Source organism: Chaetodon trifascialis, chromosome 21 (genome assembly GCF_039877785.1).
Source record: "Chaetodon trifascialis isolate fChaTrf1 chromosome 21, fChaTrf1.hap1, whole genome shotgun sequence".
Taxonomy (NCBI): Eukaryota; Metazoa; Chordata; class Actinopteri; order Chaetodontiformes; family Chaetodontidae; genus Chaetodon; species Chaetodon trifascialis.
Window position 1 is genome coordinate 4,044,955 of NC_092076.1, and position 25,319 is coordinate 4,070,273.

Here is a 25,319-nt window from a genome sequence, read left to right on the forward strand (position 1 = left end):
GCCTCCCCGCTCTGAAGCTCGTCCGCTTCAGATGCCGCGTTCTGATGCGTTTGTGCGCCGTCCATCTCGCGGCCTCTCAGCAGCGGATAATCAGGCCAGAGATCACGCAGAGAGAGACGAGAAATGGATTTAAAAATATCCTGATAACCAAGCATGGGGAGGGGGTCGTCCCACTTCCACACTGTACCTCTAACTCAGTGGCTCTCAAGCTGGGGGGGGGGCGGGGGGGGAGGCGGGTGACCAGAGGAAAAATATGGATGAATTAATGTATGTAGAGGAAATAAACTTTGCTGATGCTATCATGCTGAGCTCTCGCTCTCACCTATCACAGTCAACGATCAATACGATCAAACGATAATGATCGATTCTGGGGGGGGGGGGTGGCGTGGGGGGGGGGCAGGAATAGGATGAAGAGAAGAGGATGCAGACTGAACAGCTGAAGCAATCAGAGACGGCTTTCAGGCTCTAAATTTGAGAAAGGACACAGGATGAAATGTGAAATATGACCCCGAGTTTCAAACTGAAATGAAAAAGCCGCCGGTGTTTGAACGTTTTTGAAAACCTGTCAAAGAAGAAAAAATGCGACCTTGATGGTGAGAGTGAAGGAAAGAAGGGAGGTGAGGATAAAAGCGGAGAAACGCTGAACCAGAAGAAAAGATTTAAACATGAAGGATAGCTCAGGTTCGTCCCTGCTGGGGCTTACTTTCATTATTTTGGCCGTAGACCTCCTGAGGGACGGAGGACAGACTGAGTCAGACCATCACACACGTTATGGAAACCACTTCCAGGTAAAGCCAAAGCAAAACTTCTCGCTGCTCCAACTAGAAACTCGCCTTCTTCAGTCGTCTTCATTCTGTATCTTTCTTTTTTGTCTGTTTGTACTGCTTGTTCGGTTTTCTTCCTCTCATTTTTATTCTGCTGTTGCAACAAGCAAATTTCCTTATTTCCTTTATTTTATCCAGAAAGTTGGGACGCTGCGTAAAACATGAAGAAAACACTGGGATTATTTTGAAATATACTCATTATTTTCGTAAATATCTGCTTCTTCTGAGTTTGATGCAGCAACACGTTTCACTAAAGACTGGGAAGGATGTGGAAAGCTCCAGAAACACCAGTTTGGATCATTCCACAGGTGAACAGGTTGGTTGGTAACAGGTGATGAACAGCAGTTCAGAGCTGATCACGAGCTGTTTGTCTGCTTCCTGTTTCTGTGTTTTCTCGTGTTCCTGACCTCCATCTGTGAGAGCGGCTGTGGGCTACGCCGCAGTCAGAAGGTGTGAGATGGATCGCAGCGGGACGCTGTGTGTGTGTGTGTGTGTGTGTGTGTGTGTGTGTGTGTGTGTGTGTGTGTGTGTGTGTGTGTGTGTGTGTGTGTGTGTGTGAGAGAGAGAGAGCGGGAAAACGGGGGGGGGGGCTGCAGGCCTCTGCATCTGCACATATGGGCCTCTCTGCAGCAGCTGGGAAAGCCATGATCACACTGCCAATGCAATCACAGCTGCTCACAGGAAAAAGGTTTTCATGCATTTGTTAACACAGAATCATCCACAAGTGACAGCAGATGACGCAACGCGCTGCGTGCAAAATATTCTCCTGACAACTTGCTTTCTGCTGTAAGCTCGGGCACGGGACGAAGGCCAGACATGACAAAACCGTGCCCACATCCTGTGACTAACCCTGATGTCTGAAGCCGTGTAATCCAACCTTTACACTGCGCTTCCCTCTGCACCACTCAGAGACATAAATCATCTTTCTGAGCCCAGCAACAGTGATAACATGCTGATGTTTAGCAGGTGTAAAGTTAGCATGCAAACATTAGCAAGGGGGTGCCATTAGCTTTGCAAAACCACAAATATCCACCTCATCATGGCGCTGGGTGAAAAGTGAATGGCCGCCAGGATCATCCTCTGGGCACCATGAACATCTGTGCAAAGTCGACCTAATAGCAGTTGAGATTAGTTGAGAGGTGGACTCGCTAACCACTAGCATGGCCAAAAAGCACAAGCAGAACTGATGCAGTGTGAGTAATTCAATGACCTCAGGGTTCATTTTCAAGTCATCCTGGATGAGAAGCGTCTTCCCCTCCAAGGACACTTGTTCCTCCCGTCACTGAGCGATGCTGATGACGGCGACTTCGCTGTGACGGCGACACAGTGCAGCCGTCTTATCAGGGCTGTTTACGAAACTGTAAATCTAATCACTGCAGCGGGTCGCTGGGACTCATTCTCAGAGTGGCTGCAGGAAAGGATGCAGCGAGGAGGGTCAGCTCAGGAGACAAAAGACAGGGCGGACGTATGAGTGACATTTAAAAAATGGATGTGCAGAGAGACAGAGGAGAAGTCTGATCTCTGCAGCGTGTTAGAAACTCACAGCCATCACAGTCATCAGCATTCAGCAGATGAACGCCGTCCTGTTTGCAGAATGAATAACCGCACTGGTTGTGTCATTTCCACTTTCCATCATGTCCATTTTCTAAATGCGCTGAGCAATCTGTGGACTCCAGGAGCCGGGACAAAGGACGAGGCTGCGCCGTGGTGCACCAAGACAGGCCGCAGAAATCAGCTGTTCTTGTCCCCTTTTCCAGCTGTGACGTGTGAATCAGGCCTGTTAGCACACAGGCTACATTCTCCATAGAGGCAATAAGGAAACCAGAGGACTAAAACCCCCTAAATGAACTTCCATCACCAGCATCGTGACACCATACGCAGTGTGTGCTTGTTTCTTTACTGAGACGGATAATAGGGTGACATTAATTATTCAGTTTTGGAAGTTTTGGAAGAAGCACAAGGCTGTGGCTGACATTATGAAATTAAAAGTTTTAAAATATGGTGCTTGTTTTGGTGCCATGGACCATTTGCATTGAAATGAGGCCATTAGTCAAAGCGCCAGAGAAGGAGGTGACGAGGACGACTTCAGATTAATGGCTGCTGCGTTCTACACCCGAATACTGGGACGAAGCAGAAGTCACGAGGTTTGAGCAGAGACAATTAAGTGTGTGTGCGCGTGTGTGTGTGTGTGTGTGTGTGTGTGTGTGATGCATCTGCTGCTAAATCCTCTTAACACTTTTTATCCTCAATATTCTTCAAATATTCACCATCACAGGCGTCACCTGCTCGGCTCAGGGCGGACGCTCGGCTCCAGATCAGACGCAAAAGGAAGTAAAAAAGGAGTCCTGACCCGTCCCCGGGGTCACGGACCAGGTCTCTGAAACCCCGGCCCCTGACTCCCAGTGCCCACGGACAGATGTGCAGTCCAGCTGTGCTCCAAACACAAGCTGGCTAAGAATATCAAACCAACGGCGGGGAGGAGAGAGGTCATCAGCGGTGATGCTTTTCAACGTTTGTCTGACCGACAGTCAAAAATCCAAATACATTCAGTTTAATATCACATTTCAGATGCTGGAACGAGGATTTTTTTAAAAAATTACTTAACAGATCATCAAAACATTTGCACTAACTGTTCCACCTCTAATTTCAACACAATGTTGTGATTTGAGACCAGACAGATTCTGTATGTAGACGCTCTGTTTTCATAACACTGTAACAGGTTAAAGGAGCCCGATGGAGCTGAAATGTGCTTAATTCAGAAAAGCAGAGAGTCATTTCATGGGGCCTTATTGAAGGAAACACGCACGCACGCACGCACGCACGCACGCACGCACGCACACGCACACACACACACACACACACACACACACACACACACACACACTGTGTTTTCATGAGAAACTCTGAATATAAACATTTGTGTTTGTTTGCAGAAAGCTCTGCAGGGAAACTTTAAATGCTTTTGTTTTGTGGTCTGATTTACGGCCAAGTCACACAAACGTCACATATCAGTTCAGAGTGTGAAGAAACACAGAAGAAGTTTCCCTCAGTGGGCCTCCCATCGTCATCATCATCATCATCATCATCATCATCATCATCATCATCATCATCATCATCATCATCCATTAAGGGTGGTTTAGAACAGCATGAACTGATTAAACATCCAAAATACATACAATAACGTCTGCATTTCTACGTTGACGGGTTGAAGTCAGAGAGGTGGGTTTCAGGGTCCAGCAGGACGGGGTCAAAGACAAGCAGATCTGATCTGAGACACAGCGAAGCCTGCAGCCTCCAGCGATCCACACACGTCCAGAGAGACACCAGAAACCAGAAAATCTCGCTCTGAAGGAAGAAAAGGAGGCGAAGGCCAACTGCGCTCGCTCTGTTTAGTCAACACGCTGCAGTGTTTTACAGCGTTTTTGTGACGCTGCAGCAGATCAGCCGTCTGCCAGCTACACCACTAAAATCCCCCAAACAGCCTTCCTGTAGCTGAGTCCAATCTGAAGACATCATCACAGGAGCTACATAAGACACCGAAGTCTTCCACTCGTCCTGTGCTCACGCAGGGACTAAAAAGAAATGAGCCTGTAGCCTTTTTTGCGTCATGGCTCATTGTTTGAAAAGCCACGCCGAGCGCTCAGAGTCATTATTTCAGACTGTTTTAAAGACTGCGGTGTGGGAAACTGAGCAACATCAATAATTACAGTAAGCAACCAATGACAGGAGAGTAAAGTCAACACAATGGGAGACTTCATAAACAATGAAATCCACAAAACACTAAATCAGCATTTCATTCAACGCGTCAGGAGAACTGAAAACACAACAGTCCTCGCGTCGCCCGACGGCTAAACGCCTCCGCTTCGTTCCCATCGCCGTCTTCTCTCCTGGAGGTTTTATTTGTTCTTCGAGGAGACGGTTTGTTTAGCCTGATGGAAGACAGAAAGGAGCTGGAGGGGGGGCAGAGCAGCACGACAGCGAGGTATCACTTACAGAAAACGTCCATTATGAAACGCAGCCTTTTAGACTAATAAACGCTCACAGCTCCACCTCCCCGACTTCACAAGTGCAAATACAACCCAAAAAACATCTTAGGACGCTCCCTGAGACGCAAATTAAACAGAATGGGATCATTTGTTAATCCTTTTTGACATTTAGGCGACTGAAAACAGCACAAAGACGATATATTTAATGCAGCTAAAGACTGGAAAGACGTGGAACGCTCCAGAAACACCTGTGTGGATCGTTCCACAGGTAAACAGGCTCATTGGTAGCAGGTGATAGCGTCATGACTGGGTATGAAAGGGGCATCCTGGAAAGTTCATAGAGGATGGAGTGAGTTCACCGCTTTGTGAGCACATGATTGGATGAAGGACGTTACTGCATGAGCTCAGGAACACATGGCTGCATTCTGTTTACGTTTTAAAGAGCGTCCCAAACATCTCTGCACGCGTTACGATCCCACGTACTTAGGCGTACTTTCCAAATCTCAACTGTCAGCACATCAAGGCTCTTTGACGACCCCACACACAGCAGGAATTATCAGTCCCTTTAGATGAAACTGGATTTAATCCTCCAGGCTGGAGGAATGTGTACGTTCACACTGGCTGCCGTGAACTGGCGCAGGGAGCGGCCCGAAGCTTAAAGCGCTGATGAGGGAACACAAAGGGGAGTACGTCAAAGAGGGGTGAGCAAGAGGCCGGGGGTAGAAGATGGAGACGTCCACGTTAAGTAAGCGCCAAGATTTAAGAGCACAGTCACCAGACGGGCAAGAAAAACAAGCGTTTAGGTGATCAGACAAGGCGAAGATAGACTGAGCTGTGATGACATCATTTTATTCTTTTTAGATTTAATTTTCTCTTGAAAATCAATTCTGTTGATCTGGAGGCGTGTTTAAAACCTGTCACTGACATCAGCGTTGCTTCATGAACAGATCGTTCCCAAATCTGTAGAAATAACCCGACAATACTAAAAGAAACCAGAACTATACTTTAAGGATCTGTGAGGTTTAAATTGCTGAAACTGTGGTATTAAAAAGGCTCAGAATGAGCTTTTGTGCTGACACCTTAATGAAAGGTGTCACCTCGCATCGAGCCCTCCACAACATCGGATTAAATCACCGTTACTGAGGGCGAGAATCCGAAACTGTCTCCTCATCGAACAAACTGCGAATCCTAAAATCCGGATTCAATAAACAGATTTAATACTGAGATCAAACGTAACTGAACTGCAGCCCAAACACACGGAGTCATAATGTTCCCGTCATACGTAACTCAGGCGAGCGCTGATGAGGCACTTCCTCTGAGGGACGCTGCCATGTGCTTAGAAAATCAGTTGAGAAATTATCAATGCAAATAACCCCCCCCCCGACCTGCCAGCTCCACTGTCAGGGCTCAGTCGCTGAGGTAAGCACTAACCCCCCCTCCCCTCCCCTCCCCTCCCTGTGTGTTTAGAAATTTGAATATAATATCCTGCAGAGTTGCGCTTGTTTGCTCTTTTTTGTCTTGACAAGGTGCTTTTTTTTTAAAGCCTCATTACTCAAATGAGCACAGAGCCGCAGCGCACACATGCACCATAAATCCAACTCGTGTGTGCACAACATTGAATTATGCTCTTGTCTCTCCTTGTAAAACACAAACTGGAGTTCTGCTCTCTCGGCGCGCCTGGAAATGTAATAATGCTGTGAAAAGCGCCTCTGTGCCAGCAGACGGTGTCAGGGGTGGGATGCCATTCATTTCAAGAATTCAACTTATTGCTGCGCCCCGAGCAGGTCGGCCAACGCTGGATGTGAACCACTTTCTCGTCCACAACAGCCAGAAAATAGACCATAGATTGTTTTGGGATGTAAAATCTCAATTCACACGCTCACTATCTGTGGAGCAGACCTAGATTTCAAGTCCCCAACGACGCTAGTTTAAGGGTTTCACCAGCACTGAACCTGGAACAGAACAATAAATCAGTTTAGAGTGTGGCTGCAAAGGCACGACTGCTAGAAGCTCAATGATAAAAATAGCTGACTTCTTAGAAAGAAACTAGAAAGCAGAGCTGCGACTGATGATCTTCTTCACTGTCAATTAATCTGCTGATTGTTTTCTGGATTAATCCATCAGTCGTTTGGTCAATAATGATTAAAAATGACTATCAGAGTGTCCCAAAGCTCATGAAGACGTCCTCAAACGTCCTTTTTAAAGTTATTTAGTTATTCAGAGTGAAGAAACCAGAAAATATTCACATTTAAGAACTGAACTTTGACATGTTTTCTTAAAAAAATGACTTAAACTCTCAGTTGATAATCTAAAAACTTGCAGATGAATTGAACAGTTGAACAGTTGAACAGTTGCCAAACAAATCGATTAATCGTTGCAGCTCTGGAGGCAAACTGAGATAACATGAAGGAAACACAGTTTGTTTTGGGTGCATGATAAGGAAATTGTTGATTTATGGTCTGAAGTCTGAGTAGCTGAGCAGGAAATGAGTGTGGCTCTAGTTACTGCAGGAGGCTCTCTGTTATGTCTAAACGCAGCCTGCCATGGCTGATGCACGCTTTGATAAAAAAAAAACCTTTCCTTAGAGGGGCCACAAAGACCTCAGGGGCCTCCAGGCGGCATTTTACACTATAAAAGGATTTACTGGAGAGGTCTAACCCAAGAAAACCTACTTTATTTCCTCCATGATTTACATCCAGTAGCTTAAAACTGGATGGGGGGGGGGGGTCACGTCACCTTGACGCACACCTGTGCGCAGTGTGGTGAAGTTGGTTTTTATTCGTTACATTCAAAGTATCCATAAACTTACAGAAAGTAGCGGACACACGTGTAGTTCTCCGGCTAGGACGTCGGCAGAGACGCGTTCCTTCACTCCCTCCATTGTTCCGTAAGTCACTTACAGTAGAAATACAGTTAAAGCGTAACTTACCGTGAACGGCGGAGGGGACAGTCCGCGGCGGCCGCTCTGCTCTGCAAAGTCTAACAAAATCTGGACGCGACGTCTTCTTTGTCCTTTTTTAAATCGTCTTATCCACAAACTCGTAACTTTACCGAGGTGCCTGCTGACAGAAACACACGTTAAATGTATTCCTGCCTCTCTCTGCTTTCTCTTCCTGCCGCTTAAGGCGCGTTTGTTGTTGTGGGAGAGCTGAACAGGCGGCGCTCGTGTTTACAGACCAGAGGGAAGCTAGCGAAAAAAAATAACGACTACATCCGGTTTGGCTTTCAAAATAAGTTCACTCCATCTTTGTAATTCCTCAAGTATAAATATTATAATCCAGTGTTTACCAACCTTTTTGGCTCGTAACAGATCAACCTGTGAGGGTTTTTTCAGTCTAAGGAGGTAAAAATTGACAGGGTTTCACAAAAAGTTTGAAAAAACAAAACAATTATTAACTTGTGTGACAGATATATGTATTTCTTCTTGTCCCCCATTACATTTATCTCCTGACACCAAGGTGCAAACTACATAAACAATATTTCTGCATATGTAGGCTACTAGAAATGTGTAAAAAGTAAAAAACAAAACAAAAAAAACCCACACACAAACACACACACACACACACACACACACACACACACACACACACACACACACACACACACACACACACACACACACACACAAACCAAAAAAACCAAAACGAAATTCAAATTCAGTGGTTGCAATCAAAGTTATAGATGTCAATGGTTAAATTAAGGTACACCCAGTTTCCAGTTAATTAGAGACACCCAGCTAGAACAGCCATTATACTGAAAGGTGTTTCTGATATTTATTTAATTCGTATTGACATAAACAGAGTACAAAAATGTAAAAAAAAAAAAAATTACAGTTAAATTAACACAAAAAAAAACATTGACTACGAAGAGAGTGAAAATGACAGAGGCTGCAAGCCACACAAAGAGTGTGTGTGACAAAATATAATGACTGATCATGTAATGACGTAATATTGCCTTCATCCTCTACCTGTGGCGGTACATACGCGCAGAAATGATCTTCCTTACAATATCACATGCTTTTATTTTGAACACCAACTTGCTAGCTTCCGGTATTGTCTTGTTTGCGAGGCGCTTAAATGAGGCACTTGAACGTCTCTCTCTCTCTCTCTCTCTCTCTCTCTCTCTCTCTCTCTCTCTCACACACACACACACACACACACACACACACACACACACACACACACTAATTAAGAACACCATAAAGTTCTGTCATAATTAGGCCTATCATTACACATTAGAATATGAAGAGTGCTAGTAATGGCTCAATAAACCGAACCGGTGTGGTTGGACTGTAAAGGCATTATGATACTGGGCCTGCAGTACAAAGCACTGTGATAAAGATAAAGTAGCCTAGATTCCCAGCCTGTTCCAGCACAACCAGTTCTCTGCTCTGCATTCTAAATATGTAGAACAAGGTCATACCTGACTAACCTCAACCCTCTCAGGCATGTCTTTCTGCTCCAGAGGAGTGAAACAGGCTATTCATAGTCCCACAGAGAGTTTTTTTTTTAATCTGTGATGGTGAATGTCACCACTTTGAAGAAATGAGACAAGACGCACCGTGACAACTAAAATTCCCTGTTTGCTTGTCATTTTCAGAGTTGAACTCTGACTGATCCTCTCACGTAACTAACATTAAATCAGTTGCATTTTTAATTTTATGTGCAAAGTCACCATTCAGCACAGCCCAGCATACAGAAATCACTTAGAGGCTGTAGATAGGTGGTGCTTTCAGCTAAATGCTAACACAAGCATGACAACAGGCTCACAGCGGCAGTGCTAACTAACCAAAAAAGGAAATCCCAGAACATTAGCATTGCCAAAGGATGGATTAACATGACATGACATGATGATGACTGTTTCTTTTAAAGATATGTGTGCTTTTAATACAACCAGTATATCAACTTTCCACATCCACAGCAGCAACTAACAGAGCACATTTCTGCAAGTTTTCCTCCATTTTCAAAGAGCAGAATTCCATTTGTAAGGAAATTGGATTCACTGAACTGGGCGGCTTTGTGAAGCTGGTGGGGCTCCAGCAATCAGGCCTGATGGAGGCAGGGATGGAGGAAAATTGTCCCACACTTATGTGGCCACTAGAGAATTTGAGAGGAGCTGTTAGAGTAATTGATTGTGTGTGGGTTGGATGCAGCGCGTCTGCTGATAATGACTCCCAAAAATCAAACCTCTGAGCCCGCTCCTCACCACTCGAGCGTGGGGACATTGTGTTCCCGCTGCTCTCTGCTGGGGCCGGGGCGTGCATGCCCAAGATGCCTATCATTGCCCAAAGCAGCCAGCCCATCTGCAATTACGTTGTGTTTGCTGATAACGACCTCCCCTCTCCTCTGCACCCACTGTGGAGCTCATTTTATCCATAAACATGCCAGATGGAGATAATTGGTGAAAAGTAACTGGTCAATGACGCTGCAACTCATTTCGCTCAGAAATGGCCCCTAGATCTCATCTATGTGAGAGTCCATTTCCTGACTGTGAAGCTGCAGTACTTTCCATTATGATGCATTAGGAAAGTGCAGTGGAAGCCAGGAAAATACATTTCTAAGGTTTCCCCAGGTGCCCTATTACGGGATTCATGTACTTACTTGATATACTGTGCACTTCGCATTTGATTTACATGATGCACAGCATTTTTCTCCCTGTGCTTCCATGTATTTACGCATGTTTCTTTCCATTAGTTGTTCAACACTGCTGCCCTCTCCTCATTTTACTTTATGTGCAGTCAGAGAATAAAAAAAAAAAAAAGAAAAAATTACAACTGCAAAGAAACAAACACTCAAAATCCCCGACAGAAAGCCCAGGAGAGTCCAGCCGAAACAAGCGCTTTGTAATTGCATGAATGACAAGTAGGGGGAAGCAGGGGGGAACGACCCGCTGATACCTGAAACCAAACAAACTGCCTGTTTCACCTCGACCTGCTGCTCTCAGAGCTGGGGAGTCCAGATGAGGAACAAACAAACTGGTGTATCGTGTTCTTTGTACTCTCTGACCTGCCTACAAGCACAGTGACTCAGTGGTAAACGAAACGGTTGTTCCAGGATGAACTCCAGCAGATCATTGCTATAAAGAAAAGCATTTATTTAATCATAAACAGACACGTGATTGAGCTGTACGACAAACAATGCCGTGAATACACATGGCTAGTTTAAAGGATGATTCTGGTTTATTGATAGTCTTGCCTATCATTCCCATCAGTTACGATAACACCAAGCTAATTAATGAGATGTGAGGGCACAACAACGCTGATAAACAAAATCCAGCAGGGCAGGAATCACAAGCAGTCGCCAGCTGGTCTGTAAACTGTGACGGATGTTTACAGCTGACACTTTGGACAATCACTCCACTGTTCACCTTCGTTTTCTCCTCCAAATAATTTTCAGGGTTTGTGTAAAAGCTGATGATCCGTCCTCCTAATTAGATCATAGACTTGGTATTTCATCCGTGCCCTCTACGAGGACGCGTGGAAGGGTTTTCTTATCTGACGCCACTGCTGCCAGGATGGCTTAATTCGTCCTTGTCCTCTAAAACTTCAACTTCACTTCAACTCAACTCTGAAAAACAATTACGTTTTATAGTGTGACGACGCCACGTTTAAGGTTTGGTCGGGTTCAGGCACAAAACCGCCTTCAGGGAAACATTGTGGTTTGAGGAGCTGGAAGCGAACAGCAGCCTCCGGTGGTGGACTCAGACTGTCTGAGGGGCAGCGACCAGCTGAATGCAGCGAGGAACCAGCACGCAGAGCATCATGATGCAGTCACGGTGGAACAGTTCCAAACCCTTTTCTAGCACATAGGGCAGGCTGTATGGCAAATGTAAAAGGATGGAAGAGAGGAGACAGAAAATGCCCAACAGGTGATTCAGGGACATTTTTGACTGACGACAGCTATAAAGTTTATTTCCACTGAAGCTGCAGAGTCAGTATTTTTCTAATCACATTAAAAAGTTTGTCAGCTGAAAGGCACATATGGTTTTGATGCTTCGCCTAATCAAGGACAAGTTGATTATGAATCATATTTCCATATGTCTTGTAATAACAAAGCAATCAGTAACGGGCTACACATGTCTCTTCCTCACTAATCTCCAAGAGGCAGATGTTGAGCACGAGCAATGTACGATATGTTTCTGCAGCTTCGAATCTGCAGCCCGAGGATGTCACTCAGTATGAATATTGACATTTTTGGCTCGGCTCCACGTTGGCTCTGCGTGTTTATTTTCTGCAGGAATTCAGCTTCTTTTGTTGCCGGAGCTGTGAGGTGCCAAAGACTCCCTCAGCCATCTAATCTGGGTATCACTGTGCCAAGGGAACTGTGGGGTCGTTCGCTGGATAGTGCACCCCTTTATCAAACGCTGTCCTTTTGCAACTGAGCATCTTAATTACAGTATGTAATCATTTCATGCAGTGTATGAGAGGAGTACTCAGCACATCACCAAAAAACTTTCCCGTCTGTATTTGTTGCTCTGTGTCTTCTGCACAGGACCAAAACTGAGTGAAAACGGTCTTGAAATTATAACATTCGGCATTCATATGTATCTCGATGGAGGATGCTGCACTGTTAGATAATCAGCTTAACTGACCATGCTTACGCTGATAATGCGTCAATTAACTGCTGCACTGGCTCTGCTTTTCTGCACTCGGGCTTTCATGAAGCAGACGGTCAGTGTGTGCACACAGTCTGAGGAGATTAGGCGGAGAGGGGCCTCCTTTGAAGGTGGCCATGCAGACGGCTAATTTGAGAGTGAATGGGCATTTTCTTTGGCTGGCAGTGGAGTATGCTTGGTTGGCTGGGCAGAGCTGTCTCCATCTCCCTTTCTCTGTCTTTCTCGCTCTCAGAGTGAATTAAAAGAAAGATTGGTGTGAGGGGCTGGAGCCCTGCCAGGGGCCTCACTTATCCCTGGTGTAGGACGCTAATTCTGACCACTTGCTTAAGAGGAATGAGGCCCTCCACTCATTAAAAACAGAGATGGCTGCTCCTTAAAGCCCCATCGACTATTCCCTCTACCTCAGACTGCACTCTCCTGACCACAAACCTGCCACTCCTACCACTGATTACGCTCTCAGTGTAGCCCCTCGTTTAACCTCTATGATTTTTCCAGCATCCATAACAACCAGAGTAAGATGGTGCACCCTCTCCAGTCCCCTCAGGGCTCTTGAACAGCCTCTACACCCATGGTGCCAGGGCAGATTAAGCCCCTCAGCGCTCTCTTTGGCAAGATCTCAGTGTTATATAAGCCTCAGGCATGCTGATGTCTCTCCAAAGCTTTTCCTGTCGTGTTCAAAAGGCAGAACATGGCCAGTGGAGCACACAGAGGCGGCAGGTGTTTACAGTGCAGCTCTGTCACCGGGCTGGACGGTCAACTAAAGGCTGATTGCTAATGCTACATGACAGTTCACCATCCTCAGAGTGGTTGGAGTGACTGCGGAGGATCAGCAGGCTCATGTTAACTGGAGAAGTGATGGCACCTGCAAGGATGCTGGAACAGGTGTGAGACAGTCCACGGCTCCACACGGGTGAATCCAAAAGAGCGACGTGCTGGCTGACCTTTAGGTGATGGTCGGGGAATCACACCAGCAGAGAGGTAAAGCAGGCGATCTCAGAGGAGTCCGCTCAGTACACTCAGCTGCACTTTTCTGTGACTCACAAAGATCTTTATAGTTCAAAGCCACTAAATTTACTTTAAGTCACATATATATTAAGTCGACACTCAAAGGTCAGGAGCAGAAACAAAAGACAAATTAATTTTTAATCTAGTGTTTTCATTCATTTCATCCTGAACAATGTCATTTCGGTCTGCACCAGCTAACTGCTAACTTCACAGCTAACTTTGCCTCTCTGCTGTTAGCATACAGCGGGATTTTAGGGCTTTTTTTCACTTAATCAGCCACCTGCTGCAGCTGAAAACAACACAATGAAAGCAGTGATAGTGAACCAAAGCAGTAAAGTTTCACCCCAAATAATGAATGTGAAGAGCTGCGGATTAAAACACATTTCTGAATATTAATAGCAGCAGGATGTGGGACTGACTCAATATACACCACAGTGTGAAGGTGTGGTGTGGCTCACTGAGGGTGTTTTTGGACATCACTGGAGCTCTAAGGCACAGAGGAATAAGAAAAATCAGGCTCAGGCTTCACAGTTTGGATCTTTTCAGTTGGCAGTGAGAAAAACGCAGAATGGCATTCGCCTGTAAGTTTGACATAATGAGCTGAAACACGAGCCTTCTCCTGGTCTGGGAGCGCAGAGGGGAGGATGTGCACATGGATATTAATATACACAGCGACAGGCATACTGTTGGGTAATGTGGGTCAAATGTGCAGAGTGCACGTGAGTAAGTGATTCAGACTAACCTCCCCCTCCTCATGTCCTGACATTAAGGGGGTGGTGGGGCATCTTGAATCAGCGTTGAGTCTGAAACGGCCTCTGGTCTGTCTGCAAGCGACTTGTGTCCTCAGCATGCTCCGGCTGCAAATACACAGAGAAACAAGGCATTCACTTTGCATTACTGTGGCGTGGCTTTACTTTACTGCTGATTCTCAGTAGGATCATTGCATCCATTGAAATGATCCTGGTAGAAAAACTGCGTCCCTGTTCCCAACTTTGAAGGATGAGAAAAGTTACTGTAGTTGCTTCAAAAGGAGAAAGTGTGACGTGACAGACAGCTTGCTCCACATACTCACTGTACCCCTCCATGTTCTCCCAGCATGTTCTGTCACACTTTCTATTTTGATGTCGGTCTGGGTCAAATAATGTTCTCACTCTCTTTAAGCTGCTAAATTTGGCGTTGGTCAAACAGAATCCGAAAACTGAGCACCGGAGTGTTTAGATGAGTCTCAAAGTGCATTTAAAACTTAACGCTCGGACGGTTTTGACTGTATTTCATGGGCAGTTCGCTCAGTCGTGCTTGAGCTGCAGATGTTCAAACCTTTCGTTTTTCTGAACTCTCTGAAGACATCTCGGCCATGTTGGCTAAAAAGTTGAGCTTTGACGGTTCATTCTTGACCTTGGACGCAGCCGCTGACTGAACAACCTCAGCTAAAGCCTCACTTACTTACTTACTTACTCCAGAGCTTTCAACCATAGCGATGGTCATTTGTGAATGTATGTGCAGCTGTTCAATTCAATTGTTGGCTTTTTACTAAACATGGTTCATGTGTCACTCAAATAGTTCCTGTCTCTCTACACTTGGCTGTATTGTGCTGTTCAATAAAAGCAGAAATTCAGCATAAAGAATTGATTTGTTTTTGCATGAAACATAGAAAGCACGCACTTCCCCACACACACTTTAGGCTGCTTGCAAGAAAATACATAACTATGCTTGAATGGATGTGATGTTTATTCGTGTTCTTGTTGAGAACATAAGCCAGGCTAGCTGTTTCCCCCTGTGTCCAGGCTTTAAGCAAAGCTAAGCTAACCGTTTTCCAGCTTCCAGTGGTATCAATCTCATCTATCTCTTGGCAAGAAAGCAGGTAAAACAAACACAAAACAAAATCAGTGCAACATTGTCTTGTCTGCATGTCCAAGAGGAAACACACTATCATAACCAAGATCAGCTGAAAATACTCTGAATATGATCCCGTGGATGTGGAGTAAAGCCCCTTTGCAGTGCCAAAGCCACTGGCTGATTAACTCTGATTGAAGGTCCTGAAATTACCTCCAGACTTGGTCAAATATTTGGCTTAATGAAGGGCAGCTAATGGGGCGGAGAGCTATGCGTGCATGTCATGTATCCTCGGTCCCATCATCGGCAGTGCTGGGAGCAGCTGGGGCCTCGAGCTCATTTTTCGCTGACTGTTACAAAGCCTGGATTTTTCCTGGACTAGATGTATTTCTAATACTCTTCATTAGGACATCTGATCACGATGTCTTCGGTGGATTTTAGGTCAAGAGCTTCGTAAGAGAGAGGGTTTATCTGCAGCTGAAGCGTCTTTTCTTAGCCTCATTTGATTCACATCCTCTCATATCCTTTGGCGCTCTGACGAAGTGGAATTCGTTTGGTCTCTGCACAATTTGTTTCCTTCACGATGAAGAGCTGCATAACTCAAGCCGTTTCATCTCCTCCCCTCTCCAGATGGCAGTTATTTGAATAGGCATGCAAAGCTCTGATGGGCAGAGGCCATTCAAAACAGAGGAATCAGACGTGCAGCGCTGTGCTCTGACATACGCAGCGATTTCAGTGCTTAACTCTTTATATGTTTCCACCACCTGTTTACTCTGTGAAAAGAAACAGAAAACTTGGGTCATTATCTTTGAAAGCTTGCTTGGATGAAGCTCAGTAATGCTGCAAAGTATGACTGACAGCTGCAGAGTGTTTGAGAAAGTCCTGTGCATCTGGGTGCGTTTGTGTCACACTCATTCATTCCAGTCCTTGTGCATGTTTTTCCCTCCTTTGAGGAGCTGGCAGGGGACAGAGCTGCCATCATCTGGGCGCAGCAATGCCTCAAAACACAAAGAGCCCCATTCAGAGGCCCCAGCAGCCATATCCCACACCCACACAGCCAAGAGGACACCCAGGCCCATCCAGCGCACAGCCTGGAGTCATTATGGGAAGCGGTGTGTACTTGCGCAGCAGTAAAACATTCACAGGAAAACGTGAAGCACTAAAGGACGAGAAGAAGACAAGAGCGAGAGGAGGGAACAAAAACCGGGCGATGACCACATCTGTCCAGGAACCGTCTCCCTCCTGCCATCTCATCTGCAGTGACCGGCATTCATCAAACATACACAGGACGTATTCCCACAGCTTATAACAACATTTTACAGCTTCAGTTATCCGAGCAGCACCGGGGGCCACATACCATGTGTAAAGTGAGTCTGGTGCCGGGAGCTTCCCTGGACCGGTCTGTCAGAGACGGAGCCAGCAGAGATCTCAGAGGCAGACAGAGAGGCCCCAGAGTCTGTGGACTCTGGACTCAGGGAGACAACGGTAGAACAACATTAAAGGGGAACTCCATCAATTTTACTCATCAGAGTCTGTTGATGTGAAAAAGTTGTATAAGCATTTAGATGTCTGAAAAGGAAAAACATCTGAGGGGGTGGAAAGAGAATGATCTAACCGGATATCTGCAGCCCACTCCTCATCTCTGCTGGAGGCCAGAGGCTCCAGGCTACACTAGCGGGTTGCATTGTGGGAAATGTAGGCGCCAGACTCTGAAGAAAAAAAGTCTGATTCTACAGCATCAATTTGTGAGTCTGACAGTGTTTATATATAGAAGTGCAATATCAGTGTGTGTATGTGTCATAAATAAACACAGTACAGGTGTGTTTGACTGGTTTCTGTTCACGCCTCTTCTTGCAATGACCTTGTTTCTGGTGCAACAGGCGTCTTCATGAGCTTCCCAAAGTGCAAAGATCCTTAATCTTTTAATGAGTGTGACTCCCTGAGTGAGAAAAAAAAACCCATCAAAGGCCCTGATACCAAACACGCAGGCGCTTTCACATCCCCACACTGATCCGTCCCCTTTAAATCATAAATGTGAAATGTGTTTGGCTCCGAGGTGACTGTGATGAAATACGACACTTGAACCATCCATACATCCTGCAGCAGCTGACGGTGCAGCGCGACGTGGCCCCTCACACTCCGGAAAGCTGCTGATTTCACACGTAACCCCACACCAGCGTGGGCAGGGCAGGGCGGGGCAGGGCAGCTGGCTCGACCCATGAAATATTCATGTGAAGATGTTCTGAAACACATTTGCATTTATTAAAAGTCACAGTCTAAATAATGGATCGTGTGATCAGACAGGGGACGACTCAGCCTGACAATGAGCAGAGCGTGAGGCAGGTGCATGAAACCCTGCAGAGCTTCATCACCTTCCAACATGATGAGTAAACTGACACCACTTCATTATCAGGGATAAAGCCGGTGACACACACAGCAGGAGGACAAAGGTCTTACTTAAAGATTCATATGAAAAGCACGCAGTGATGTCTAAGCAGCCACACATGAAGTCATTCAGAAATCACACAAACATCTGGAGAAACAGCTTTGGTAATGTTAACATACTCAAGAATGAAAGCAAAGCTAAATTAAAAACACATTTGCAGTCTGCAGGTTGTAAATAAAGGCAGTGACACAGACTCACCAGCTTCCATCTGTAGTGTCCATAAAGCACACACTGCCCCCTGCTGACCACAGACGAAACCACAGACACAAACATGCGTCAGGAAAATTTTATTTTAAAAAAACAGCTCATTGGATAACTCATCATGGTACAAAAAGTCAGTAGAAAGCACACTATGGCCATGTGTAAGTGCTTGTGTCTTCCTGGCGAGCAGACAGTGTGATGGTGTTTAATCATGAAATAATGAAGATTAGCATGAAATCAGCAGTTCCTGGTGTCACAGTATGTCTTGAAGTTGAAGAGCAGTACCTTATCAATACTTGTAAGAGAGAATTCAGTCTGAATATACAGCAGCAGCTGCAGAGAAGAGCTTTACAAACTGTGAACGAGCTTAACTTTGCTGTCGTTACTTCACATTCTGGTTGAAACATCCGCACTCATTCATTTCCACTTGCAGGATTCTTCATAGTTCGGGGAGTCTTTGTTGTTTTGGCCGCTTTCTCTTTCTTAACCTCCTCCTTCGTCACCGCCGGCTCCGCCTCCTCACTCTCCGGCTTGGCGGCGATCTTCCTCAGCTTGTGCTTGCCCTTGACGGGGGTGGAGAATGTGAGCGAGGACTTGATGAAGTCCAGAGGGAAGATGCCCACGTCTCCGTCGAAGCGGTTCTTGGTCACCTGCAGGGACCTGCGGCCAGGACACGTCACCAGCTTCTTCTCCTGCAGGATGAGGACGTTGTCGGCTTCTTGGCTGGCCTGGAGGAGGTTGAAGGGTTATGTGTGTATTCACACGTATATATGCTCTTTGTATATATTGTGCATATCCTTCTATGGTCGATTTTATTTTGCATCTTTTTTATTGTCTTTGTTCTACTTGTTCTCTCCCTTTTTGTTCTGTTGCTGTAACAGGTGGGATAAATCAAGTCATATCTCAGAGCTCAGTCTCACAGTGAGGTCAGCCTGGTTTTACTCTGTCTTACCTTCGCAGATCCAAAGATGGATGCCGTTTGCAGCTCTCGGTCGTCCTCCTCCTTCCTGGGGTGAATGATCAGAGTGACATGGCAGCTGCTGTTGGTGGCAAACTTCCTGAACGCTCCGATAATGTGATCCTGGACCGCAAACCTGCACCACACGACATTTATATCCATACAACTGGACCAAAACTACATTCAGATTTCACTGTTAACATTATGGAGTTAAATAAAGTTATATTTGGAATCAGTGATGAAGGACAGAATTTGCTTCTCTTCTTACTCACTTGTCTGCTGAGAGGTTTTCCTGCCCCATCATAAACTGCAGGTTGTCTATGATGACGTGGTTGATATCGTACAGGTAGACAGCATGTTGCATAGTGTCCAGCACCGCCCTACAGAGCGGGTTGGACAGGAGTCAAAATGATTCATGTAACAATGCTGCTTCTATAGACTGCATCAGTCTGTTGATGTGAAATATTTATCACACTGCTTGAGCTCACACTAACACTTTGTACTTCCCACTGCAATATTGAGAAGAACAAAGAATACTGGATCATGCAAAAAACTCCAGCAGCTGCAGAGACTCACTTGATGTTCTGCTGCCCGTGGAAAGTCATGAAGTAGAGCGGCAGCTCTTCAAACTTGTCTGCCCAGAAGTCGTACTGCTCCAGGTTGTCCTCCAGCCTCTGCATGGCGAACTGTGTCAGCATGATCTTCGCCAGACGCACGTTGTTGATCTCAAAGCTGCCCCATAACGTGTTGACGCCCTGCATGCAAAGGTCCAGGGCTACCTCGCTGATGAAGGTGGTCTTCCCACTGCCGGTCGGACCTGATGAGCAGAGAAACATACACAGTGAGCTGAGTGGAGAAGAGGACAGATACTAAAGTGCACCAGAGTTAACATGTCATATTAACACTCGACATGTCCAAATGACGGCACGCAGCTCCGCCTTCCTGCACCGACACCAAAACTCAAAACACAGAAGCTGCTAATACTTAAAAACTGATTGATGATAACAAAATTAAGCTTTTAAAGCAGCATTAATTGATTTTTCTGGCCAACACATTAAATGCTTCCCCCGTCATGTTTCCTTATACCTGTGAAAACAGTCAGCTCCCCTTTGCGGTGTCCCTTCAGGATCCGGTTGAGCTCCAGAAACCTGGTCCACTTCACTCCAGCCACCTGGTCTGTGTTCACCAGCTCCCCATACACATCTTCTCTGAGCTGCTTGAAGGACACTATGGACTTATGGGCGGCTGGGATGGAGGATTTGACGATCTGGCTTAAGTTCTTCCCCTGGGCCAGCGCCTCCACGGGACAAGGCCGGAACTCCCCGGGCCGCACCAGCGAGCAGCGCCTCAGGCCCAGCTTGCGCGAAAAGATCTTCGACGCCTCCCAGGAGCGAATGTCGCCTCCCAGCCACAGCGTCACACGCTTGAACTGTTCCAGGTAAGGAAGCAGCACCGGTGGAAGGCAGCTGACTCCACGTGGAAGAGCAACACTGGGAAGTCCTGTGGCCTGGCTCACCGCCAGAGTGTCCAGCTCATGACCAGTCAGCACCACCTCAGAGTCCATACGGCTCACCAGAGGCAGGCCAAACAGGTTGTAGTACGAATTACACTTTGGGACTGTAGCTTCATTATAAGTCACCTCCTCAGTGTCTGTGCTTTGGGCGGAGAGAAGCTTCACCCCCTTTAGGGAGGAGTTGGGTCCACCAAACCAGGGGAAAACCAGACTCTTGGTAGGCTTGAAGAGCCTCACGCCAAACTTCTTGAGAGTTGCGTTAGAGACCTTTGTGATCTGAAACAAACATTGATTAAGCTTATCATCCTGTGAGGACAATAAATAGTGTTACAATATTTTCTCTCATTTATTTGTGCGAGAAAATTAAACAGACGTGTTTGATAATCACATCAAGGCCTCCTGACAACTGAAAACAAATCAAAAACTAAATCTAAAAGTACAATTTGAATGTTTTACCATACGCCACTATGATTTAACTATAAGTGTATCATGTAGAGCTATATATAGATTTATTCCTCTGCTTTTCAACGTTTGTGATGGCGTCTGGCAACACAGCACACCTCTCAATAATTCACACTCAACGATACCTGGAACATGCTTTTGATCAGCTGAGCCTCGTCCTCAGGGAGGTCAGAGAGGGGGACAGAGCTGGACCAGATCCTCTGCACCTCTCTCAGCTCCCTCTCCCTCTCCTCCTGCTCCTCCAAACTTTCCGGATATCCCAGCAGCACATCAGGGCTGAGGGCGTCCTGCTCGTCCTTCTGCATCACCTCCAGGCAGTCCTGGAGATCCTCCCAGCTCCCTTCCACCAGCGTGTCTTTGCACAGAAACTGTCCGGTGGTTTTGTCGATGAACAAGGAGAAGCTGTCCTTCCTGGCAGACGACTCGACAAAGATGCTCTGGATGTGGAGGCAGCTGTAGCCATCGTGGAAGGGGATGTCTTTGGAGCGCAGATACTGTTTGATATCTGTGACTGTGATGGGACTCACAGGAAACTCTACAGTGGACTTAGTGTCCTTTTTATAAGCCCTGGTTCCACTGTGTGCCAGCAAGTAGGATTTAACCCGAGGGTGTAAACCCCATGGAGTCTCAGGAGGCCTGTGGAGGAGCCTTTGCGTGAGACATCTCACACAGGAGGACGGAAAGTGTCTTTGGTGGAGAAACCTCTTGGCTGCCACCTGCAAGACGCAGGTGGTGCCCTTTGGCAGCAAGTTTCTCCACATGAGTTACCTGGTTAGGACACTGTACCTACAACAGACACGAACGTAGAAGAAACATCAGACACGAAAACAGAAAGAAAATAGGAAGAAACATCAGCTTAAGACAAGTAACAGCAGAGACATGTCTTGAGTGACCTATGCTAACGTTAATCAGATAAAAGACAGTGCCGCAGAAAAACGTTATTTTCGGTTAAAATGACGTTGGATATAAAAGAAAATCAGCCCGAATATGTGTGAGAGCCTTAACTAGAGCCCGTTTCTATTTAATAAAGGAACAAACATAAAAAAACCAACTTACTGGCTCCGCTGCTTGCCCTCATTTTCCACCATGCTCCTCTCACCCGGGCTTTTAAGTGCGTCTCAAAACAAGTCCGGGTCGAACATAACGCGAAAGATACCGAACTGCAAAGGTTTATGCTACATTTCTATGTAACATTTAAAAATTTTGTAAAATATTGTAAACACTTCAATGTGTATTTTTACAAAATTAAAATCACATTAGATATCTAATCAGCTGATAGAAGAGGTCTTATTATGAATTCATATTTTCTTTAACCGTCGTGTTAATTTTTTTGTTTCACTCCGGAACCCTTCCTCGACGGACCGCGCCGTACAGATGCCCGTGAGGTCGTCCTCTGTGAATGTTGTTGCTGTTTAACGTGTTCAGACGGTTGATTTGTCGAGCGGCTTGAACAATATCTGATTTTTCGTATAACCGTTGATCATTCGGATAAACGATGACGTCCAGAGGGACGCCGAGTCGCTTCCTCCAAAGCGTTCTTCAGAACGGTGTCGGTCGGTACGTCTGCCAGCTAAAACGGATCTCCATCATCTTCTCCAAAAATGCACAGAGCTCGCTGGGAGTCAGGTAAAAACCAAGCGGTGTTATAGTATGTGTTAGAAGTATATTGTACCTTCGTATCCTCTGTCCAGGTTACACGTGGAAGTCCTGCCTTAGTTAAGCAACATTACAGTGATGTTAATAGCTAAATTTATTGCTAGAAGTAGTCATCACGCTGAAAAAAAATGGCCTTGTTATTGCCTCATTATCGATGCAGACACAACCAAGTCCATTAATCATGTAGCCGATAGACAGAAAATTAATTAGCGTCTTCTTTGATGATTGATTAAAGTCATCTATTTTTTCTGACCCTGGCTTAAATGTGAAGATTTGCTGCTTTTCTTTGTGTAATATTGTTGTAAATTCAGTTCAGTATTCCTTTATTAGTCCCACAAGGGGAAATTCCAATAAAGGTAGTTCCCATACCGGGAGTCGAACCCGGGCCGCCTGGGTGAAAACCAGGAATCCTAACCGCTAGACCATATGGGACTTGACATACGGAGTGTGGAACATCTTTAATTTGGGGCTTTGGGTTGGACCGAGTGAACACTTTGAAGGTCTCATCGTGGGTTTTGTACAAAAAGTGCAGTATTTTGCTCTGAAATGTTGTGGAGTTAAGATATAAAATAACAGAGAATGGTAATACTCAAGTAAAGTACAAGTACCTCACTGGTTAGTCTTAGTTACCACCAATAAGATGAGACACTTGGAATTGATCCTGTCAGCTGTCAGCTCTTATTACCTGAAAATCAAACAGCATCATCTTCTTCCCTTCTGTTTCAGGGAGTTCATTGAAGAGGGGGTGGTGGATTATGCCAAGAAGAACCCCGCAACTGTTGTATATGTGTCTCCTCAGTCATGCAGGATCCCCAAAATAGTTGCAGAATACCGTAAGTGCTCATGCCTTCTTTTCCTCCTAGCACAGGTTTTATTTATAGAGTCATAATTTATTTTGTGGCTCCTGTTATTTCATTAATATTTCTACCAAGTTTCCTGGAAGGAAACATGTAATTAAGTGCTAGGTAGCCTGTCATCATGTTTGTTATTACTCCTGGATACTGTAGGGGGCAGTATAACACAGGTTTTTCTGAGACCTCTTTTAGGTAGAAGTGAAACGCCACAGGGGGACCCAGTTGTTTTCGTCAAATAGTCCCACCCAGAATCACGTCTTTCTTGGTACATTTCACAGTCGGCAGGTTTGTCGGTAAGAAAAGTTTGCAGAGAAGGAATTCAAGGTTATTTCTTCTTTTCCCTTCCTGCAGTAAACGGCAAAGTGAGGGAAGAGACTGTCACAGGCAGAACGGCTCCGCAGATTTCAGAGCTCCTTACCAAGCTGACCAATCAGTCTGGCCTGGACATCATCCGCATCCGCAAGCCCTTCCACACAGACAGCCCCAGCATCCAGGGCCAGTGGCACCCGTTCACCAACCGGCCCCCGTCGATCGGCCCCATCAGGCCGCAGAAACAGGGCGCTGAATGAGGACTGACCGACGTCGAAAAGTTTGGATGTTTCCAGAAAATGAGTGCTTTATTTCATTTACTCTGCAAGACATTTTTTTTAAGTATTTGCAATCTAAATTAAATCACAGGTCAAGAAGTTCTCATGTTTGCAGCAGTTTTCTGATCTGTTTGTTGGATAATTGTGCAGAAGACCCCACAATCCACTGAATATGTTTTCCCCTGTGCTTTGTCTGTCTGGTGGTGGCAGCAGAGCCACTTAAGCTGCGCAGTAAAGCGCACACAGCAGCAGCTCTGAATGCCACATTTGAAAAGACTTCCCATGAATCCACCAGAGGTTTGTCAGCTGACGCATTTAAAAGCAGATAACTGTTTTCAATCTCAAGGTTATTTGATCATTTGTGTAATGAGTGCAGCACTTCGGAGGAGATGGAACTTTGTACGGAATAAAAAAAGGATATTTTTTCTGCAACTGCTGGCATTGGTGTTTAAATTTAGATTCTTTTCATTTGTATTTGAACAGCTCGTCAGAGGAAGACCATCAGAGCAAGACTGATTGCAGCCGTGCTGTCTGCATCGTTGAGTGTGATTGATTGAACTGCAGTTAAAATACTTCACAGCTAAGACACGTATCAGATGTACACCTTTTTTATTTGTAAGACACGGGGAATGTACATGTTTTTACAGTTTAATACTGAGGTTTGACGGTTTCCTCGCTGCACAACCTTAACTGATCCAGAGCTTAAATGGACATGACAGATGGTTGTGTGGTAGCTCGAGGGACGAGCCTTAACCTTCAGGACAGAGCTGTACTCTGCAGCGGCTGTAAGAGGAACCCAACACTCCTCCAGTGAGTGATTTGTTCAAATTCAGTAAAGCAGATGTTGGCAAAACGGTTTCTTTGCAGTTCTCACCCTGAATTCAACATTTTTGACTGCAAAAGGCCTGACCCTGCTTCCAGATAACCTCAGTGTTCTTCACAGAAACACGTCCATACCACCGGTCATCAGATGAATACAAATCAGCAGGCTTGTGTGGAGGGAAAGTGAAAGGTGGCCCCTGGACGGACTGTTTCTGTTGATTGATGGATACTGGTCGTATATATAACTCCGGTCACAGGAAATGTTCAGGCTAAATGTGAAAATGGATGTTGGATAGGAGCGTGAGACGACTGCAGAGGACGGTGATGAGTGAGAGACAGTGGAGCCGAGCTCTGCAGCTGGACACAGCTCATTTTCTCCCACATATCTGGACTCGAGACGTACTTTTGATAAGAATGCGGACGCCTTCCACCTTTAAATTACCCACAGTCATATACATAAGCTGTTGCAGCCAAGAAAAGTGGCTGAATTCAAATATAAATATTTATATATAAACAAATATAAATCAAATGTAAACTTGTGCATTCAGGAGGGACAGT

At 45.6% G+C, this 25,319-nt stretch overlaps 3 protein-coding genes and 1 non-coding gene across 5 annotated transcripts in view; 1 reads left to right on the forward strand and 3 right to left on the reverse strand.

The window, feature by feature from the left end:
• LOC139349465 (leucine zipper putative tumor suppressor 2 homolog) overlaps window positions 1–7,955 on the reverse strand; it is a 25,715-nt gene extending 17,760 nt beyond the window's left edge. The window contains exon 1 of one of the 2 annotated variants that reach the window (XM_070990280.1): window positions 7,740–7,955. The gene's annotated coding sequence lies outside the window, so the exon portion shown is untranslated. The remainder of the gene's footprint in view (window positions 1–7,739) is intronic. The other variant, XM_070990281.1, reaches the window with a different exon arrangement.
• Window positions 7,956–17,981: 10,026 nt separating this feature from the next.
• twnk (twinkle mtDNA helicase) lies at window positions 17,982–21,962 on the reverse strand. Its single transcript, XM_070990585.1, has 7 exons — window positions 21,899–21,962; window positions 20,968–21,628; window positions 19,954–20,656; window positions 19,444–19,684; window positions 19,140–19,247; window positions 18,862–19,003; window positions 17,982–18,637 (listed from the first exon to the last, which is right to left on the reverse strand). Exons 2-7 carry the CDS (start codon window positions 21,601–21,603, stop codon window positions 18,323–18,325), a joined length of 2,145 nt encoding a protein of 714 aa, XP_070846686.1. The 5' UTR covers window positions 21,604–21,628; window positions 21,899–21,962; the 3' UTR covers window positions 17,982–18,322.
• Window positions 21,963–22,190: 228 nt separating this feature from the next.
• mrpl43 (mitochondrial ribosomal protein L43) lies at window positions 22,191–24,371 on the forward strand. The gene is made up of 3 exons (XM_070990264.1): window positions 22,191–22,468; window positions 23,225–23,331; window positions 23,704–24,371. Exons 1-3 carry the CDS (start codon window positions 22,338–22,340, stop codon window positions 23,919–23,921), a joined length of 456 nt encoding a protein of 151 aa, XP_070846365.1. The 5' UTR covers window positions 22,191–22,337; the 3' UTR covers window positions 23,922–24,371.
• On the reverse strand, window positions 22,859–22,930 carry trnae-uuc (transfer RNA glutamic acid (anticodon UUC)). Its single transcript has one exon. It is a non-coding gene; the product is annotated as a tRNA-Glu (tRNA).
• Window positions 24,372–25,319: the final 948 nt, after the last annotated feature.

Excerpts from the sequence above, each read along its gene's own strand:
- twnk (XM_070990585.1), bottom strand. The coding sequence starts at position 21,603 with ATGTGGAGAAACTTGCTGCCAAAGGGCACCACCTGCGTCTTGCAGGTG. Across the intron at positions 20,657-20,967 it reads TGATCAAAAGCATGTTCCAG|ATCACAAAGGTCTCTAACGC; the intron begins GTATCGTTGAGT and ends TGTTTGTTTCAG. Across the intron at positions 18,638-18,861 it reads CCATCTTTGGATCTGCGAAG|GCCAGCCAAGAAGCCGACAA; the intron begins GTAAGACAGAGT and ends AACCTCCTCCAG.
- mrpl43 (XM_070990264.1), top strand. The coding sequence starts at position 22,338 with ATGACGTCCAGAGGGACGCCGAGTCGCTTCCTCCAAAGCGTTCTTCAG. Across the intron at positions 22,469-23,224 it reads CAGAGCTCGCTGGGAGTCAG|GGAGTTCATTGAAGAGGGGG; the intron begins GTAAAAACCAAG and ends CTTCTGTTTCAG. Across the intron at positions 23,332-23,703 it reads CAAAATAGTTGCAGAATACC|TAAACGGCAAAGTGAGGGAA; the intron begins GTAAGTGCTCAT and ends CCCTTCCTGCAG.